The sequence below is a fragment of the Eubalaena glacialis genome, chromosome 8 (genome assembly GCF_028564815.1).
Source record: "Eubalaena glacialis isolate mEubGla1 chromosome 8, mEubGla1.1.hap2.+ XY, whole genome shotgun sequence".
NCBI classification, from domain to species: Eukaryota; Metazoa; Chordata; class Mammalia; order Artiodactyla; family Balaenidae; genus Eubalaena; species Eubalaena glacialis.
In genome coordinates, this window is record NC_083723.1 from 83,770,372 (window position 1) to 83,791,782 (window position 21,411).

Sequence of the window (21,411 nt, forward strand, 5' to 3'; positions counted from 1 at the left end):
GTAGCCTATGGGGTGTAGTGACCAAAAACCATGTTTAAATGATTGACTGCCACAGTAGTACAAGCTTCATAGTTTCTAAACTTGGGTAATTTGTAAGATGGCTGGAAAATGGGGAGGTGTTAGAGCTGCATGACCACAACACGAGCCACTAGCCACATGTGACTGTTTACATTTAGATTAGAATTAATAGAAATTAAATAAAATTAAAAAATCAGTTTGTCAGTCACACTTGCCGTATTTCAAGTGCTCAGTGACCACATATGGCTACTCTATTGGACAGTGAAGATTTAGAACATTTTCATTATTGCAGAAAGTTCTATCGCAGTGCTGTTTGACTGTTAACAGTATTTGATAAATTCTGATTATGCGTGTGCACAATGAGATATTACATAAATATTTAAATATTTGCATATTCCTACTTTTACCTGCCTTTCTTTTGAGGAGGTTAAAACTTTCTTTGACAAAAACAGTAGGTTGTAGTCACAGATTAGCTTTTTTTTTTTTTTTTTTTTAACATTATAGGTCTATCTCCTCGAGATCTTGTACTTCATTTTCGACACAAGGTATGATACGTTATTTAATTTATGATGTACTAAAATTATTTAACTGGGCAAATTCCATGAGCTGCGTGGTCTAATGCAGATTGTGGCCTAACCATGTTTTAGTTTTTCTGAGATAGCTGTCATAGTGATACAAAGTTGAAAGTGTTGGTAGTGCTTATATGATAGAAATTTCTAAAAGTATACAAATAGTGTCTGTTTATTTCTGTGCAGGATAGGATACTTTTTTCTATGGTTTTTGTAATTTCGGATATCATGAAATCAGAGTGGAAAGAAACTTTTCTTTTTTTCACAGGATGTTGAGTATCGTTCCCTGTGCTATAGAACCTTGTTGTTTATCCATTCTCTATATAATAGCTTGCATCTACCAATCCCAGACTCCCAATTCACTCCTCCCCCACACCCCCCCATACACACGTGGCAACTACATGTCTGTTCTCTACGTCTGTGAGTCTTTCATGGATAAGTTCATTTATGTCATATTTTAGATTCCACATATAAGTGATACCTGTGGCATTTGTCTTTCTCTTTCTGACTTACTTCACTTAGTATGATAATCTCTAGGTCCATCCATGTTGCTGCAAATGGCATTATTTCATTCTTTTTTATGGCTGAGTAGTATTCCATTGTATATATATACCACATCTGAAAGAAACATGTTTTTATCTTGCAGAATATTTTATATGTTGCCCTGAGAGTGAAACATTTTCCAGTAAAATATCTACGCTTATATCTTTTGATCTCTATTCTTAAGGCGTCTGTTGACTGGGACATACACACATTGATCATTCACTTAACAGCTGTAAAGAGTATCTGCTCTGTGAATGCCCTGGACATCCAGAAGTAAATGAATAGTACCTTACCTTTAAGGAGCTTGCAGATATTTCAAGAAAAACTGGCGCAACTTATTCCAGAAAGTGCAATTCGATAGCAATTTAAGTGGTATTCACATTTTTAGAGGACACAGGAATTTCTCAGTATAAGTTCATAATTTTCAATGTAGTGTTTAAAGCACTAGAATTATTTAATATTATTGATTCAATGATACATGGTTATGTTTGAGGAGAGGCAAAGGCAAATGAAAAATAGGCTTGAGTTTCTTATTTTAATACAATTTTTTTTTCTTTCTTCAGGTCCTAATCCTGTTTAAACTAATTCTTCTTGAAAAAAAGGTGAGATTTGAATGTTTGGAATATTTAATATTTAATATTTATTGACATTTCTTAAATACTATATAAAATTGAAACTAATGGTAAAATATAAATTAAGACTTTTTTGGCTATAAAAGTACAGTGGGCTAAAGCACATATTTTTGTCCACTACTATAGAAGTGTAAATTCGTGCAGTCTTTTTTGGGGGCAGTTTGATAGTATTCAGTTATCAGAATGGTTTTGACTATAGATAACAAAGTTCTCTTGATTGATTGATTGGTTGCCATGCCGTGCAGCATGAGGGATCTTAGTTACCCTACCAGGGATCAAACCCATGCCCCCAGAGTGGAAGCGCACAGTCTTAACCACTGGACCACCAAGGAAGTCCTGAAAACTCAATTTAAATTGACTTAAAAAATAAGGAAATGTATTGGCTCGCTTCAGACTTCAGAGTGGATTGACTGAATGGTTTGACAATATAACTAAATACCTAGATTTTTTCCATCTCTTTGTTCTATGGTCCACAGTGCTTGCTTTATCTTGAGCCTAACTTCCCTTGTAGTGTAGGATAACTGCCAACAGTAATTGAACTGTGTGCTTCCTTAGCTATAACTGGTGGCAGAGATAATACCTCTTCCCAAACCATTTAATAAGGATTCTCCTGTCAATTCCTTTGGACCTATGAGGCCATGTGCCTACCCAGAACCAGTAATTGTTGCCAAAGAAATGCCTGTACTGATTGGCTTAAACCTGGGTTCCAGACCACTCTCTAGTACAAAGGGATGGGATTGCAATGATTTTAGATCAAGGATTTAGATGAGGGATTTTAGACCAAGAGTCTACACACTAGGCCTCAGGGCCAAATCTGGTCTACCACCTATGTTGTAAATAAAGTTTTTTTGGAACATAGTTACAGCCATTCTTTTTCTTATTGTTTATGGCTGCTTTTGTATTACAGTGGGACAGTTGAGTAGTTGGGACAGAGACCAAATGGCCCACAAATGAAAAATGCTTACTATCTGACCCTCTATAGAAAAGTTTGCTGACCTCTGGTTTAAAGTAATGAGGAGCCAACCCTGGATCTGTGGCCAGTTATATACACCGTATTACTGTGCTCAGTAGAGTAGGGTGGAATGGATATTGGAGAGTCAACCATTCACAATATCCAGTATATTTTGTTTCCATAAAAATGTTTATCTGTTTGGCCCAGTAATTGTCCTCTTAGAGGTTTATTTTCCAGAATTAATCTTAGTTGATGCAAAGCTCTAAGAGATTCTTTCAGTCATTTTTAATAATGAATTATCAGTGACTAAGTAAGTATTGATTTATTTTGCATATGATTTCCAAACAACAAAAAAGATTCTGGGTGGGTTTTTTTATTGTTGTAAAGATGTTTCACGGCATGTTAAGTGAAAAAAGTTTGCCCAGCTACATATCAAGCCCATGATTCCAATTTTATAAATAAATATATATTCATTGAAAAGAGAGTAGGAGGAAAGACAGCAACAGTTTGGTGAGAATATCGGCTATATTTTTAAGAAGGAAATACACTTTTCTGTATTCTAGCTTTCTGGATGAATATGTATTCTTTCTTCAAACAGAAAAAAAGTAAATTTTTAAAAAGTGAATGAAACTAACACGTACTAGTACAGTGTTTCAACCTTTAAAAAAAGTTTATACTTGTAAAATACACATAACATATAATTAACCATCTTAACTATTTTTAAGTGTACAGTTTCGTGGTGTTAAGTATGTTCGTGTTGTACTATTATCATCCATCTGTAAAACTCTTTTCATTGTGCAAAACTGAAACTTTGTACCCATTAAACACTAACTGCTCGTTCTCCCCTTCTCCCACCTGCTGGCAACCACCCTTCTACTTTCTGTCTCTATGAATTGGGCTACTCTAGGTTCCTCATATAAATGAAATCATAGGTGTTTCTTTTTGTGACTGGCTTATTTCACTTAGCATAGTGTCCTCAAGGTTCATCCATGTATGTACAACAGATGTCCGGATTTCCTCCCTTTTTAAGGATGAATAATATTCCATGTATGTACATACCACATTTTGGCTGTCATGAATAATGCTGCTATGAACATGGGTCTATATATGTCTCTTCAAGACCTTGCTTTCAGTTTTTTGGAGTGTATACCCAGAAGTGGTATTGCTGGATCACATGGTAGTTCTATTTTTAATTTTTTGAGGAACTGCCATCTTTTCCACGGCAGCTACATCATTTTACATTCCTACCAACAGTGCATAAGTGTTCCGATTTATCCACATCCTCTCCAACACTTGTTATTTTCAGGTTTTTTGATAGTAGCCATCCCTAATAGGTATGAGGTGATATCTCCTGGGTTTGATTTGCATTTTCCTAATGATTAGTTATGTTGAGCACCGTTTCATGTGCTTTTTGGCCACTTGCATATCTTCCTTGGAGAAATGTGTATCCAAATCCTTTGCCCATTTTTAATCAGGTTTGTTTTTTTGTTGTTGAGTTGTAGGTTTCAAACTTTTTATTGCAACCCACAATAAAAAATGTTTTTCGTTGCAACCTAGAGCACATGTGGATACATGTATCTGAAACAAAATTTTGCAAAATAATATTTAGCCTAGCCACATGCAGTGACATTTATGATCAAGTAGACTTTATTTAATGTGGCAAATCACAGGTACACACTTTTTATATTGGTTTGATAAAGTAAGGACATCTTTTAATGCAGTCTTGGTTTCTCTGTACTTGCAAAGCACTCAAATAAGCAATGTGTAAGGAGAACACAGGAGATTGTGGGTGCTATGCTTTACTGGATATCACTTAGTGCCACTAAATGATTTAATTGTTTAAAAAAAGAAAAAAATCTCACCTGAGCAACTATATGCTTGTTTTTTTCCTCTAATTATCACCAGCGTTAGTTTTAGTGCAATATCTAACTGAACCCTGTTCCAGTTTAATTTTTCTCAATTTTTATTCTGAAAAATGTCAAACCTACAGGAAAGTTGATAGAGTAATATATAATGAACACTTTTATACCCTTCATCTGTATTTATGAGTTGTTAACATTTTGCTTTTGCATTACATTGCTTTATATGTGTTCATTTTTCTCGCTGAATCATAATAATTTTAAACTAATTTGTAGACACCATGGTACTTCATCCCTAAATACTTTAGGACAGCAGTCCCCAACCTTTTTGGCACCAGGGACCAGTTTCGTGGAAGACGGTATTTCCATGGATTGGGGACGGGGCAGGGGGGATGGTTCAGGCGGTAATGCGAGCGATGGGGAGCGGCACATGAAGCTTTGCTCACTCGCTGGCTGCTCACCTCCTGCTGTGCGGCCTGGTTCCTAACAGGCCCTGGACGGGCACCAGTCCGTGGCCCCGGGGTTGGGGATACCTGCTTTAGAATATATTTGTTAAGAATAAGGGTACATTCCTACATAGACAAAATACCATTTTCACATTCAAGAAATTTAAGATTGATATAATAAGTGCTATCTAATGTACAGTCCATTTTCAGATTTCCCCAGATGTCATAATAATGTCCTATAAGCTAGTTGCTTTTCTTAATCTGGAGACCAAGGATCATTTATTGCATTGTTAGCTTTCTTTAATCTCAAACAGTGGCACCACCTCGCTCTGTTTTTGTTTCTCTTTGTTTTTATGACATTGGCCTTTTAATTTTTTTTTTTTTTAAGAATCCAGATTAGTTGCATTATAATATTAGATTTGTCTGATTGTTGTCTTGTCACTCGTTTCAGATTAAACTTTTTTGGCAAGAATACAGGTGGTGGTGTGTCCTTCTTGGGGCATCACAACAGGAGCCCCATAACTGTTTGTATTATTATTGGCAATGTGAAATTTGATGATCTGATTCAGGTGGTGGTTGCCAGGTTTCTTCAAATTAGGTACTTGTTTTTTCTCTTTGCAATTAATAGGTAAACTGTGGGTTGATAAATTTGAAGGTATGTGGATATCCTGTTACCCAACAACCTTTCACAGTAGTTTTAGCATCCATTGGTAATTTTTACCTGAACCATGATAGATGCTTGGTGATTTTCTGATTCTATCATAAATTCTGTATGTATTAGCTGTTATACTTCTGTAAAGAAGAGTTTTCCCCTCTCCCTTTTTTTCTTTTTTCTTGTTTTAAAATATCATTGTGGACTCACGGATTTTCTGATTTAATTTTGATTGACTCCATTTCAGGTTCTCTTTTATATTTCTCCAGTGAATAAATTGGTGGGTGCCCTGATGACGGTGTTATCCCTTTTTCCAGGTAAGAGCGTAGCAGTTTCTACTCTTTCTTTTTTTAATTTGTCCTGGACCTTTTTTTGTTTTAATTAATTTATTTGTTTATTTTTGGCTGCATTGGGTCTTTGTTGCTGCGCGCGACCTTTCTTTAGTTGCGGCGAGCGGGGGCTACGCTTCGTTGCGGTGAGCGGGGGCTATGCTTTGTTGCGGTGCGTGGGCTTATCATTGCGGTGGCTTCTCTTGTTGCAGAGCATGGCTCTAGGCGCACGAGCTTCAGTAGTTGGGCACATGGACTCAGTAGTTGTGGCGCCGGGCTTAGTTGCTCGGCGGCATGGGGGAATCTTTCTGGACCAGGGCTTGAACCCGTGTCCCCTGCATTAGCAGGCGGATTCTTAACCACTGTACCACCAAGGAAGCCCAGTCCTGGACTTTTTTTTTTAATATTAATTTATTTTTATTTTTTTGAATTTTATTTTTTATACAGCAGGTTCTTATTAGTTATCTATTTTATACATATTAGTATATATACTTATTTATTTTTGACTGCATTGGGTCTTTGTTGCTACCCGCGGGCTTTCTCTAGTTGTGGTGAGCAGGGGTTAATCTTCGTTGTGGTGCACAGGCTTCTCATTGCAGTGGCTTCTCTTATTGCAGAGCATTGGCTCTAGGCACGCAGGCTTCAGTAGTTGTGGCTCGCAGGCTCTAGAGCGCAGGCTCAGTAGTTGTGGCACATGGGCTTAGTTGCTCCACGGCATGTGGGATCTTCCTTGACCAGGGCTCAACCCCATGTCCCCTGCACTGGCACGCGGATTTTTAACCACTGCTCCACCAGAGAAGTCCCTGGACCTTTGAATGATAAAAATTTTCCAAGGAAAAAGTGGTTAGGGTTACCATTCTATTTTTTTTTTCTCCAGAAGTTTATTTTTTATTTTTTTAAAAGATATTTATTTATATATTCGGCTGCACTGGGTCTTAGTTGCATCACGTTGGATCTTCGTTGTGGCACACGAGATCTTTTAGTTGCGACATGGGGTAATCTTTTTTTTTTTTAATAAATTTATTTTTTCTTTATTTATTTTATTTTTGGCTGTGTTGGGTCTTCGTTGCTGCGCATGGGCTTTCTCTAGTTGTGGTGAGTGGGGGCTACTCTTCGTTGTGGTGCACGGGCTTCTCATTGCAGTGGCATCTCTTGTTGCAGAGCACAGTCTCTAGGTACACAGGCTTCAGTAGTTGTGGCTCACGGGTTCTAGAGCGCAGGCTCAGTACTTGTGGCACATGGGCTTAGTTGCTCCATGGCATGTGGGATCTTCCTGGACCAGGGCTCAAACCCGTGTCCCCTGCATTGGCAGATGGATTCTTAACCACTGTGGCACCAGGGAAGCGACATGGGGGAATCTATTAGCTGTGGCATGTGGGATCTAGTTCCCTGACATTTTCACTTTGGCAATAGGTTTCTCTTTTGTCTGAGATTTTCTTTTCTCTCTCCATTTTTTTGGAATTTATTTTTTTATACAGCAGTTTCTTATTAGTTATCCGTTTTATACACATCAGTGTATACGTGTCAATCCCAATCGCCCAATTCATCACACCACCACCCCACCCCCCTGCCACTTTCCCCCCTTGGTGTCCATACATTTGTCCTCTACAACTGTGTCTCTATTTCTGCCCTGCAAACCGGTTCATCTGCACCATTTTTCTAGGTTCCACATATATGCGTTAATATACAATATGTTTTTCTTTTTCTGACTTACTTCACTCTGTATGACAGTCTCTAAGTCCATCCACGTCTCTACAAATGACCCAATTTCGTTCCTTTTTATGGCTTAGTAATATTCCGTTGTATATATGTACCACATCTTCTTTATCCATTCGTCTGTCGATGGGCATTTAGGTTGCTTCCATGTCCTGGCTATTGTAAATAGTGATGCAGTGAACATTGGGGTGCATGTGTCTTTTTGAATTATGGTTTTCTCTGGGTATATGCCCAGGAGTGGGATTGCTGGGTCATATGGTAATTCTATTTTTAATTTTTAAAGGAACCTCCATACTGTTCTCCATAATGGCTGTATCAATTTACATTCCTACCAACAGTGCAAGAGGGTTCCCTTTTCTCCACACCCTCTCCAGCATTTGTTGTTTGTAGTTTTTCTGATGATGCCCATGCTAACTGGTGTGAGGTGGTACCTCATTGTAGTTTTGATTTGCATTTCTCTAATAATTAGTGATGTTGAGCAGCTTTTCATGTGCTTCTTGGCCATCTGTATGTCTTCTTTGGAGAAATGGCTATTTAGATCTTCTGCCCATTTTTGGATTGGGTTGTTCATATTTTTAATATTGAGCTGCATGAACTATTTATATATTTTAGAGATTAATCCTTTGTCCATTGATTCATTTGCAAATATTTTCTCCCATTCTGAGGATTGTCTCTTTGTCTTGCTTGTGGTTTCCTTTGCTGTGCAAAAGCTTTTAAGTTTCATTAGGTCCCATTTATTTATTTTTGTTTTTATTTCCATTACTCTAGGAGGTGGATCAAAAAAAGATCTTGCTGTGATTTATGTCAAAGAGTGTTCTTCCTATGTTTTCCTCTGAGAGTTTTATAGTGTCCGGTCTTACATTTAGGTCTCTAATCCATTTTGAGTTTATTTTTGTGTATGGTGTTAGGGAGTGTTCTAATTTCATTCTTTTACATGCAGCTGCCCAGTTTTCCCAGCACCACTTATTGAAGAGACTGTCTTTTCTCCATTGAATATCCTTGCCTCCTTTGTCATAGATTAGTTGACTATAGCTGCATGGATTTATCTCTGGGCTTTCTATCCTGTTCCATTGATCTATATTTCTGTTTCTGTGCCAGTACCATATTGTCTTGATTACTGTAGCTTTGTAGTATAGTCTGAAGTCAGAGAGTCTGATTCCTCCAGCTCTGTTTTTTTTTCCCTCAAGACTGCTTTGGCTATTCGGAGTCTTTTGTGTCTCCATACAAATTTTAAGATTTTTTTGTTCTAGTTCTGTAAAAAATGCCATTAGTAATTTGATAGGGGTTGCATTGAATCTGTAGATTGCTTTGGGGAGTATAGTCATTTACACATTATTGATTCTTCCAATCCAAGAACATGGTATATCTCTCCATCTGTTTGTATCATCTTTAATTTCTTTCATCAGTGTCTTATAGTTTTCTGCATACAGGTCTTTTGTCTCCTTAGGTAGGTTTATTCCTAGGTATTTTATTCTTTTTGTTGCAATGGTAAATGGGAGTGTTTCCATAATTTCTCTTTCAGGTTTTTCATAATTAGTGTATAGGAATGCAAGAGATTTCTGTGCATTAATTTTGTATCCTGCAACTTTATCAAATTCATTGATTAGCTCTAGTAGTTTTCTGGTGACATCTTTAGGATTCTCTATGTATAGTATCATGTCATCTGCAAACAGTGACAGTTTTACTTCTTTTCCAATTTGTATTCCTTTTATTTCTTTTTCTTCTCTGATTGCCATGGCTAGGACTTCCAAAACTATGTTGAATAATAGTGGCGAGAGTGGACATCCTTGTCCTGTTCCTGATCATAGAGGAAATGCTTTCAGTTTCTCACCATTGAGAATGATATTTGTTGTGGGTTTGTCATATATGGACTTTATTATGTTGAGGTAGGTTCCCTCTATGCCCACTTTCTGGAGAGTTTTTATCATAAATGGGTGTTGAATTTTGTCAAAAGCTTTTACTGCGTCTATTGGGATGATCATATGGTTTTTATTCTTCAACTTGTTAATGTGGTGTATCACATTGATTGATTTGCATATATTGAAGAATCCTTGCATCCCTCGGATAAATCCCACTTGATCATGGGGGTGTTGATCACTTAACATCCTTTTAATGTGTTGTTGGATTCTGTTTGCTAGTATTTTGTTGAGGATTTTTGCATCTATATTCATCAGTGATATTGGTCTGTAATTTTCTTTTTTTGTAGTATCTTTGTCTGGTTTTGGTATCAGGGTGATGGTGGCTTCGTAGAATGAGTTTGGGAGTGTTCCTTCCTCTGCAATTTTTTGGAAGAGTTTGAGAAGGGTGGGTGTTAGCTCTTCTCTAAATGTTTGATAGAATTCACCTGTGAAGCCATCTGATCCTGGACTTGTGTTAGTTGGAAGATTTTTAATCACAGTTTCAATTTCATTACTTGTGATTGGTCTGTTCATATTTTCTGTTTCTTCCTGGTTCAGTCTTGGAAGGTTATACCTTTCTAAGAATTTGTCCATTTCTTCCAGGTTGTCCATTTTATTGGCATAGAGTTGCTTGTAGTAGTGTGTTGGGATGCTTTGTATTTCTGCAGTGTCTGTTGTAACATCTCCTTTTTCATTTCTGATTTTATTGATTTGAGTCCTCTCCCTCTTTTTCTTGATGAGTCTGGCTAATGGCTTATCAATTTTGTTTATCTTCTCAAAGAACCAGCTTTTAGTTTTTTTGATCTCTGCTGTTGTTTTCTTTGTTTCTATTTCATTTATTTCTGCTCTGATCTGTATGATTTCTTTCCTTCTGCTAACTTTGGGTTTTGTTTGTTCTTCTTTCTCTAATTCCTTTAGGTGTAAGGTTAGATTTTTTTATTTGAGATGTTTCTTGTTTCTTTTTTTTTTTTTAATAAATTTATTTATTTTATTTATTTTTGGCTACGTTGGGTCTTCGTTGCTGCGCGCGGGCTTTCTCTAGTTGCGGTGAGCGTGGCCTACTCGTCGTTGCGGTGCGCGGGCTTCTCATTGTGGTGGCTTCTCTTGTTGCGGAGCACAGGCTCTAGGCGCATGGGCTTCAGTAGTTCTGGCTCATGGGCTCTAGAGCGCAGCCTCGGTAATTGTGGCACACGGGTTTAGTTACTCTGTGGCATGTGGGATCTTCCCGGACCAGGGCTTGAACCCATGTCCCCTGCACTGGGAGGCGGACTCTCAACCACTGTGCCACCAGGGAAGCCCGTTTCTTGTTTCTTGAGGTAGGCTTGTATTGCTATAAACTTCACTCTTAGAACTGCTTTTGCTGCATCCCATGGGTTTTGGATCGTTGTGTTTTCATTGTCATGTGTCTCTAGGTGTTTTTTGATTTCCTCTTTGATTTCTTCACTGATCTCTTGGTTATTTAGTAACGTATTGTTTAGCCTCCATGTGTTTGTGTTTTTTATATTTTTTTCCCTGTAATTGATTTCTAATCTCATAGCGTTGTGGTCAGAAAAGATGCTTGATATGATTTCAATTTTCTTAAATTTACTGAGGCTTGATTTGTGACCCAAGATGTGATCTATCCTGGAGAATGTTCCATCCGCACTTGAGAAGAAAGTGTAATCTGCTGTTTTTGGATGGAATGTCCTATAAATATCAATTAAATCTATCTGGTCTATTGTGTCATTTAAAGCTTGTGTTTCCTTATTAATTTTCTGTCTGGATGATCTGTCCATTGGTGTAAGTGAGGTGTTAAAGTCCCCCACTATTTCTGTGTTACTGTCGATTTCCTCTTTTATAGCTGTTAGCAGTTGCCTTATGTATTGAGGTGCTCCTATTTTGGGTGCATATATATTTATAATTATTATATCTTTTTCTTGGATTTGTCCCTTGATCATTATGTAGTGTCCTTCCTTGTCTCTTGTAACATTCTTTATTTTAAAGTCTATTTTATCTGATATGAGTATTGCTACTCCAGCTTTCTTTTGATTTCCATTTGCATGGAATATCTTTTTCCATCCCCTCACTTTCAGTCTGTATGTGTCCCTAGGTCTGAAGTGGGTCTCTTGTAGACATCATATATATGGGTCTTATTTTTGTATCCATTCAGCGAGCCTGTGTCTTTTGGTTGGAACATTTAGTCCATTCATGTTTAAGGTAATTATCAATATGTATGTTCCTATTACCATTTTCTTAATTGTTTTGGGTTTGTTCTGTAAGTCCTTTTCTTCTCTTGTGTTTCCCACTTAGAGAAGTTCCTTTAGCATTTGTTGTTGAGCTGGTTTGGTGGTGCTGAAATCTCTTAGCTTTTGCCTGTCTGTAAAGCTTTTGATTTTTCCATTGAATCTGAATGAGATCCTTGCCAGGTAGAGTAATCTTGGTTGTAGGTTCTTCCCTTTCATCACTTTAAATATGTCATGCCACTCCCTTCTGGCTTGTAGAGTTTCTTCTGAGAAATCAGCTGTTAACCTTATGGGGGTTCCCTTGTATGTTATTTGTTGTTTTTCCCTTGCTGCTTTCAATAATTTTTCTTTGTCTTTAATTTTTGCCAATTTGATTACTATTTGTCTCGGCATGTTTCTCCTTGGGTTTATCCTGTATGGGACTCTCTGCGCTTCCTGGACTTGGGTGGCTATTTCCTTTCCCATGTTAGGGAAGTTTTCGACTATAGTTTCTTCAGGTATTTTTTCAGGTCCTTCTCTCTCTCTTCTCCTTCTGGGACCCCTATTATGCGAATGTTATTGCGTTTAATGTTGTCCCAGAGGTCTCTTAGGCTGTCTTCATTTCTTTTCATTCTTTTTTCTTTATTCTGTTCCACAGCAGTGAATTCCACCATTCCGTCTTCCAGGTCACTTATCCGTTCTTCTGCCTCAGTTATTCTATTGATTCCTTCTAGTGTACTTTTCATTTCAGTTATTGTATTGTTTATCTCTGTTTGTTTGCTCCTTAGTTCTTCTAGGTCTTTGTTAACCATTTCTTGCATCTTCTTGATCTTTGCCTCCATTCTTTTTCTGAGGTCCTGGATCACCTTCACTATCATTATTCTGAATTCTTTTTCTGGAAGGTTGCCTATCTCCACTTCATTTAGTTGTTTTTCTGGGGTTTTATTTTGTTCCTTCATGCGGTACATAGCCCTCTGCCTTTTCATCTTGTCTATCTATGAATGTAGTTTTTGTTCCACAGGCTGCAGGATTGTAGTTCTTCTTGCTTCTGCTCTCTGTTCTCTTTTTTTCTCATTGAAATTTGTGCAAGCATAGCTTATTAAAATTTTTATAGGAGAGTTCCACTCTTTTGTTTGTATTTTTTTAAAATTTTATTTTATTCATTTTTTTATACAGCAGGTTCTTATTAGTTATCTACTTTGTACATATTAGTGTATACATGTCAATCCCAATCTCCCAATTCATCCCACCACCACCCCCACGTCCCACGTTCCCCCCTTGGTGTCCATACATTTGTTGTCTACATCTGTGTCTCTACTTCCGCCTTGCAAACTGGTTCATGTGTACCATTTTTCTAGATTCCACATATATGCGTTAATATATGATATTTGTATTTCCCTTTCTGACTTACTTCAAGGGAGTTCCACTATTTAAAGCAGAATATACAACTCTTGTTTTTCCTTTACCTTATTATAAGCCAAACTATTCTCCAATATTGTATGTTTTAGGCATGATTGAACATGGTCTCAGTGATAGTTCTCAGTATAGACCCCGAAAGAGTATGTCTGAAGATGTTGGGCTTCAAGAAAGTAATCCCCCTGAAGATGAATTTGTTTCTATGCCTACTCCTGACATTTCAAATACCAACTTGGGAACTGTCGAGAAAATCATGATGGGAAACCATGGAAGAGATGCTGCCATCAAGACTGAAGAACCTTTGTTCCAGGTAGACGATGAGAACAGTGAAGGACAGGAACCCAATGACAGCAATCAATATTTGAAACCTCCTTCTCGCCCATCTCCAGAGTCTTCAGAAAGTGACTGGGAGACCTTGGATCCTAGTGTCTTAGAGGACTCCTCCTTGAAAGAAAGAGAACAGGTGGGATCGGAACAGACAGACTCATTTCCAAAGGAGTCTTTGCTCTCAGACAGTCCTCCGATTACTGTACAACCTCAAGCTAACACAGGCCAGGTAGTCCTGATACCAGGGCTAATTTCCGGTTTGGAAGAGGACCAGTATGGCATGCCCCTGGCCATCTTCACAAAGGTAGGGTTTAAAATCCTTTATTAAGGCCCTTAAGGATATAACAAAATCCTTTTAGAATTTAACTTTTAGTGTTAAACACATTTTCAGTCTGAAAATTTTTCTTTGACTGTAAAATACACAGTGCTGTGGCATCTGTGACCATAGTGTAAGGCTACAGAGAATTAATTCAGGGGATTTTGAGGTCACCAATCACTGTATTTGGTCTGTTTTTAATTATTCAGGTTTATCTTTGGTGGGGGAGGAGGCAGTCTTGATTACATTAAATGAATGTATATTAAAATACGACAATTCCAAAAGCTACAATTTTGTAAGAACAAAAAAGCTTAGATGGCTAACTTAAATATTAGTACCCCTCGTAGATATAATACAGTGTTTTGGTTAACTTGCCCTAAAAACTATTTTTTAATCTTTTTATGAAAAAACATTCAAAATGTATTTGTGATTTAACTTAAACACAACGTAGTAAATCAAATTGAATCTTTGAGCCAGCATCTTGTGTCCTAGGATATCATTTCTTAATGTCAGCAATATTTAGGATTCTGGAAGCGACATTTGGTTTTTTTTGATTTTTCATCCTACTCAGGAGTTTCTCAGGAGAAACTCCTTATTTTATTGCCGTTCATGAATTATTTTTCAAAATAGAGCAGAAGAAAAAAATCCCATTTTTTTTTTTTAAATAAAATTTATTTATTTATTTATTTATTTTTGGCTGCATTGGGTCTTCACTAATGTGCGCAGGCTTTCTCTAGTTGCAGCGAGTAGGGGCTATTCTTCATTGTGGTGCGTGGGTTTCTCATTGCAGTGGGTTCTCTTGCTGTGGAGCACGGGCTGTAAGCGCACGGCCTTCAGTAGTTGTGGCAGATGGGCTTAGCTGCTCCACGCTATGTGGAATCTTCTCGGACCAGGGATCGAACCAGTGTCCCCTGTATTGGCAAGCGGATTCTTAACCACTGTGCCACCAGCGAAGTCCCCCGTTTCATTTTTTAGTCAGAAAGTATTTATTGCCTTCCTATGTGCTAGGCTCGTACTAGGTTCTAAATTCTTGCAACCATGGTCTTGCAATCTACCATGAAAGACAGATACATCTGTCCAGCAACTAGAGCAATGTTTTATGTTTTCTGTAAATACCTTCCTTTATGCCTGAAGTAAAAGAAAATGGATAGTATTGACTTGAACATGTATTTCCACTATATGATAAATTCTTTCTGGGTTTATTCAGTTTTACAAATAAGTAGTTGCCCCAAGTCAGTGTTGCTGAATAGTTAACAGAAAATGCTGTCTTTGTTCATTTTGTGACCTGTTAGGGGATGCTGAAATTATCTTAATTGGTTTCATGATTGAACTAATGCACATTTTCTTAAAACTGGGATTCAGGAGCCTGGGGAGAAAACTCAGGGCTCTCAAACTACTGAGTATACTCAATAGCCACAAATTGTGGGTTTTCTGAACTCATTTGTGAGTGTCATGACTGCCTATACTTTTTGGAGCCCTTACTTTGCTGCTTCACCCACCCACTCTAATTTTTATCACTGTGGAGATATCAAGAGGGAGGGATTTTGTTTTTGTCTGCCAGGTTGCTGAATTAAAGCAATGGTAATGTGTTCTGTGTGCTGTTAATAAACTGTTTGGCAGAATATTCTTTTTGTGTCCATTATACCAGTACTGCATATATGATGGGCTTACCACCATCATTATGGTAAATTAAACTTTTTTTTTGGTTTTATGTTTTATTGTGTAATGATTCAAATCTAACTTGTTTAATCACAGTTTCAAATACAATTGCTGATTCTTTCATGTCAGTAGCTTTCAAATACGGAATATACTTAAAAGTGAATTGCCTTTAGGCTTTTTCTTTTTTTCTCTTGAAGATGTTAAAAATACTTGTACAGAAGAACTAGGTTAAAAAGCATCTTTTTTCTTAAAAAAAATTATTTATTTATTTATTTTTGGCTGTGTTGGGTCTTCATTGCCGCACGTGGGGTTTCTCTATTTGTGGCGAGCGGGGGCTACTCTTTGTTGTGGTGCGTGGGCTTCTCATTGCGGTGGCTTCTCTTGTTGAGGAGCATGGGCTCTAGGTGCGTGGGCTTCAGTAGTTGTGGCATGTGGGCTCAGTAGTTGTGGCTCACGGGCTCTGGAGTGTAGGCTCAGTAGTTGTGGCGCACGGGCTTAGTGGCTCCATGGCATGTGGGATCTTCCTGGACCAGGGCTCAAACCTGTGTCCCCTGCATTGGCAGGAGGATTCTTAATCACTGCACCACCAGGGAAGCCCACAATTTGTAACTGTTTTAGTAAAACAAATATATGAAAGAATTAAAAGTATATGTAGTTGGAAACCAAAATTTTTTTCTGCCACATGTATTAAACTGCTTTATGTATTGCTTCTGAGTTTATATTTGGTTTGCTTGCTTACAGAGTATCATATTCAAATTTAGGGAACCTACAAATAACTTGTGACTAGCTAAAAAGTAATGGATGCATGTTTTTTTAGTTTTATTTAAGTGGCACTATACTTTTTCTTTTTCCTCTCAACATTGTTTTTAGTTTCATCTGTAATTTTGCATGAAGTTGTGTATTATTATTCCTCTGTAGTTTTCTGTTTTCAGCTATTCTGCAGCTTACGAATTCTGTGGATGGACATCTACATTGTTTCCAATTTCTGGCTACTACAAATAATGCTTCTATGAAATTCTTATTCAGAAATCTTGGCTGTATACATGCAAGCATTTCTTTAGGATTCAGTACCTAGAAGTGGGAATACTGGATTACAGGGTATGGGTATGCTAGCTTTACTAGAATAATTCCAAACTGTTTTCTAAAGTGGTTGTGACAGTTTACATTCCCATAGCAGTGGTTAAGAGTTCCCATTGTTTCACGTTCTTACCAACACTTGTTATTGTCAAACTTCCTAATATTTAGCCAATCTGATAGTACCTTCTGGCTCTTAGTTTGTAATTTTTTTTCAGTAGTCACTATTGAGGTTGAGCATCTTTTCATGTTCTTCTTAACCATTTGGATTTCCCTTTGTGTAGTAATTCTTCAAAGCTTCTGGATTGTTTCCCTTGTTGTCACTGATTTGTGGGACTTAAAGCTTTGTAGTTTTGACTTTCACATTTTGGGTTTTATCTACCTGGAATTAATTTTTGTGTACGGTTGAGAAAAGGAGTCTGTCTCTGTGTTTTTTGTTGTTTCATTGGTGTATCTGTCTATCCCTGTGTCAGTCCTGCACTGTGTTAATTACCATGTATGTCGTGTCAGGAAGAGAAAAGGCTTCCCCTCTTGCTGTTGTTCTTCAGGAGTTTCTTAGCCCTTTGCATTTCCACATTAATTTTAGGATCAACTTAAGTTCTCACTCACACAGGTTGAGATTTTGAGAGATTACCTTTAAACGCTCGATAAAATTTTGGAGAGAACTGACATCCCTGCAGTATGGAGGCTTCCAGTTCATGAACATGCTTATCATCCCTGAACAGAGGAGAGATGAGAAAATGGCAGTTGGTCCTGATGGCATTGTAGCCCTTCCCAAGTCGCAATGGAGAAGGCACTATGCTTTTGCAGCTCTCTAGCAGATCAGCTCACAACAGGTTTGCCAGATTTACCAAGCTGAGGTGTGTTTTTTGATGTTATTTGTTTTTTAGTTTTAATTGTGGTTTAAAAAAAACAACATAAGATTTATCTTTACCATTTTTTTAAGATTTATTTTTATTTTTTAATTTATTTTTGGCTGCGTTGGGTCTTTGTTGCTGTGCGCAGGCTTTCTTTAGTTGCGGCGAGCGGGGGCTACTCTTCATTGTGGTGCGTGGGCTTCACATTGCAGTGGCTTCTCTTGTTGTGGAGCACGGGCTCTAGGGACACGGGCTTCAGTAGTTGTGGCACGTGGGCTCAGTAGTTGTGGCTCACAGGCTCTAGAGCTCAGGCTTTAGTGGTTGTGGTACACAGGCTTAGTTGCTTTGCGGCATGTGGGATCTTCCCAGACCAGGGCTCGAACCCGTGTCCCCTGCATTGGCCGGCGGATTCTTAACCACTGCGCCACGAGGGAAGCCCCATCTCTACCATTTTTAAGTGCACAATTCACTGGTGTTAAGTGTATTCTCATGGTTGTACTACAGATGTCTAGAACTTTCTCATCTTGCAAAACTGAAACTCTATAACCTTTAAACCACAACTCCCCATTCTGCCCTCACCCCAGCCCTTGGCACCCATCATTGTTTCCATGAACTTGACTACTTTAAAATACCTTACATAAGTGGAATCATAATACAGCATTTATCTTTTTGTGACTGTCCTGTTTCAGTTAACATAATGTCCTCAAGGTTCATCCATGTTGTAGCATATGATAGGATTTCCTTCCTTCTCAAGGCTGAATAATATTCTGTTGTACGTATATACCACATTTTCTTTATCCATTTATCCATCGATGGACATATGGGTTGCTTCTACATTTTGGCTATTTTGAGTAGTGTGGCTGTGAACATAGGTGTGCAAATATCTCTTCAATTTTCTTTTTTTTTTTTTTTAAACCGTTATATACTGCAGCTCCAAATGTGGAAGTTAAAGCATCCTAGAAAAGTGGAAAGCCATGGTGAGTTTGGGTGTAGAGGCTGCTCTATGTGAAAGTACCCAGGCTCTTGCTGCCACCAGACACTGAAGACCTTTAAAAGATTTAGGCTAAATTGACCATCGTTAAAAGTAATGATGGCAAAATTTTAAGGCCATTTTGATCTACTCTTTAAAATAACTTTATAAATATGTAATACTTTCACATGGTTCAATATTCAAAAGGTTCCAAAGCATCTATAATAAAAAGTCTCTCTCATTCCATCCCCTGCTATTCAGTTGCTCTCTCCAGTGGCAACCAACCTTATCGATGTCTTTTTTTTTTTTTTTTTTTTTTTTAAGCAAAATATTCCTTGGAGATGAACTTCATCACTCGCTGCAATGTGTTCCATCATATAGAAGAACACTTATTCATTGCCCTGTTCATGAGTAGTTAGGGTTCCTGTCTTTTGCAATGATAAGCAATGCTGCAATAAATAACTTTTTACAAATCTCACACATCAACGGGTGTATCTGTAGGATAAATTACAAGAAGTAAAATGCTGGGTCAAAGAATATATATATGTATAATATTTTAGGGAATATTTTTTTCATTTTTTTAAAAAGCTTTGAACTATTGATTTTTTTAAAAAAACACATTCTTAGTTTTCATGCTGTTATAGACTTAGCCAAGAATTCCGCTGTTGACAGTAGACTTTTCTTCTCTAACAGAATCAATTATGAAATGCAATACTATGAGCAATTAAATCAATCTTTGTAAAAATTGGCAGTTCTGAGAGTGCCTTTATCAAGAAGGATTCTCAGGCCTAGTTGGGGGAGTAGGGTATTCTGGGGTCCATATCAAGTTTGAAAGAGCATTCAGGACTGTAGTATTTATGTTTAGAAACAGGTAGTTGGGGAGCAGGGAGCCTGTTGTTTTTAATACATAGCACACAAAGTAAAGCATGACCTGTGAGCCTTGCACCAGCTGTTTGAGTGATTTGGCATAAGGACCAGGGGTCCTTTCCACCTTTAGTCACAAGAGGGTGTGGGTTGAGAAGCACTATATACTGAATATGTCTAATGCATAGACATAGATTTATTTTTGCTGCTTCTGTTAGTTGGCGTATTATAGAGCAGAGGAAGACACTGTCAAGAAGAAGAATAAAACCAGGTTTCTAGACATATATTCCAACTTTTGGAAGTCTTCTCTCATGTTAAGTATATAACAACCAGCTGTGAGGTACAAGGCAGATGGTAGATGCACGGAAGGACATGCAGTAGCAGAAGGGGTGTCTCCTGCCCTCCGAGAAATTCGTCTCGTGAGGGAAACAAGACACTATCCAGATAACTATAGTCAGTGTTTCTTAAAAAAAGGTGAGAGTAAAAAATAAATGAATAAAACTGTCATCAAACTTGATTGAAACAAATTCAGGGTTTCAGCAAGTCCTCCCTCCTGCCTTCACATGCAAATTGTGCCACTAGTTGGAAATCTATCTTGATATAGAATCTTTCAGCAGAAATTCCATTTCCTCCTTCAGTGCATCACTCTAGTGCTAACACCTTTATTTTCAGGATATAGGCTGCTTTCTGTACACTTAACTCCCTGCTGTGGCTTGGTGGTTAAAGTATAATTTTCAGGGCAATGGTATTTTCAAATGCAATTCAAATGGAAAGTAACTAAATACACTACTGCCACTGTCATTTGTGCTTTAAACATTTAGTAGCAAGTGTCTTGAAATACTGTTGCATAATTTTAAACAATAGGACAGTAAAATAATTGCTATGCAGTGTTTGCTATTCTTATAGTAGTATTTCGCTGGTTATGTGCAAATGCATGTTTTTTAAAATTTTACTGGAAGAACAAACAGATTTCTACTAAACAACATACTTTTTAATGGGCTTAATACTTCATTTCCTAAATGAAAAAAAATTCGGTTTGTTAGTTACAGTGGAGGCTTTTAAGTTGAACTGAGGAACAAAGTGGTCAAGTAAGACAACCTTCATGGTAGACCACTTTGCCAAGATTGACCATTCATGGAGAAGCTTAGCAATTAACTGGCCTTAATACAGTCAGGACCTATGGTTGTTATTTTTGGAATATTATTGTATTGAGTCAAAGATCAGCTGTGTTAGGAATGGTGTGGGGTTGGGGAAAGATGGGGAGTTTTTTTTCTACTATTCGCTCTCTAGGCTTGAGGAGAGACGTGGCTGTTCCATTACTTTTCTAATATTTTCTGTTACTCTTGTAATTCATAGGGGTATCTGTGTTTGCCTTATATGGCATTGCAGCAGCATCATCTTCTCTCTGATGTCACCATTCGAGGATTTGTTGCTGGAGCTACTAACATCCTTTTTCGACAACAGAAACACCTCAGTGATGCCATTGTGGAAGTAGGTTTACATATGAGTGTGGGTCCTTGCCACCACTGGTCTGTTTTCCTTCTTTCTTTTTGTTTTTCTTTTTTTTTTAACATCTTTATTGGAGTATAATTGCTTTACAGTGGTGTGTTAGTTTCTGCTTTATAACAAAGTGAATCAGCTGTACATATACGTATATCCCCATATCTCCTCCCTCTTGCGTCTCCCTCCCACCCTCCCTATCCCACCCCTCTAGGTGGTCACAAAGCACCAAGCTGATCTCCCTGTGCTATGCGGCTGCTTCCCATTAGCTATCTATTTTACATTTGGTAGTGTATATATGTCCATGCCACTCTCTCACTTCGTCCCAGCTTACCCTTCCCCCTCCCCATGTCCTCAAGTCCATTCTCTACGTCTGTGTCTTTATTCCTGTCCTGCCCCTAGGTTCTTCAGAATCTTTTTTTTTTTTTAGATTCCATATATATGTGTTAGCATATGGTATTTGTTTTTCTCTTTCTGATTCTTTCTTTCTTAATTGGAATTTGGGGCATAGTAATAATACTAATCGTGGTAATAATTGCTTCCTTTGCCATGCATCCTAAGCGCCTTAGGTATATGAACTGGTCTGGTTTTCATAACAACCTTTGAAATAGGC

The 21,411-nt window shown here is 37.8% G+C and overlaps 1 protein-coding gene across 5 annotated transcripts in view; it reads left to right on the forward strand.

Moving 5' to 3' along the window:
- The window catches only part of AVL9 (AVL9 cell migration associated), a 66,593-nt gene that overhangs the window by 27,258 nt on the left and 17,924 nt on the right, over nucleotides 1-21,411 (forward strand). For all 5 annotated transcript variants that reach the window (XR_009701863.1, XR_009701862.1, XM_061198654.1 and 2 more), the window contains exons 7-11: nucleotides 523-563; nucleotides 1,694-1,732; nucleotides 5,919-5,988; nucleotides 13,324-13,862; nucleotides 20,655-20,789. Coding sequence is in view for 3 of the 5 variants with exons in the window: in XM_061198654.1 (XP_061054637.1) it covers nucleotides 523-563; nucleotides 1,694-1,732; nucleotides 5,919-5,988; nucleotides 13,324-13,862; nucleotides 20,655-20,789 (824 nt within the window). In the remaining 2 variants the exon portion in view is untranslated. The remainder of the gene's footprint in view (nucleotides 1-522; nucleotides 564-1,693; nucleotides 1,733-5,918; nucleotides 5,989-13,323; nucleotides 13,863-20,654; nucleotides 20,790-21,411) is intronic.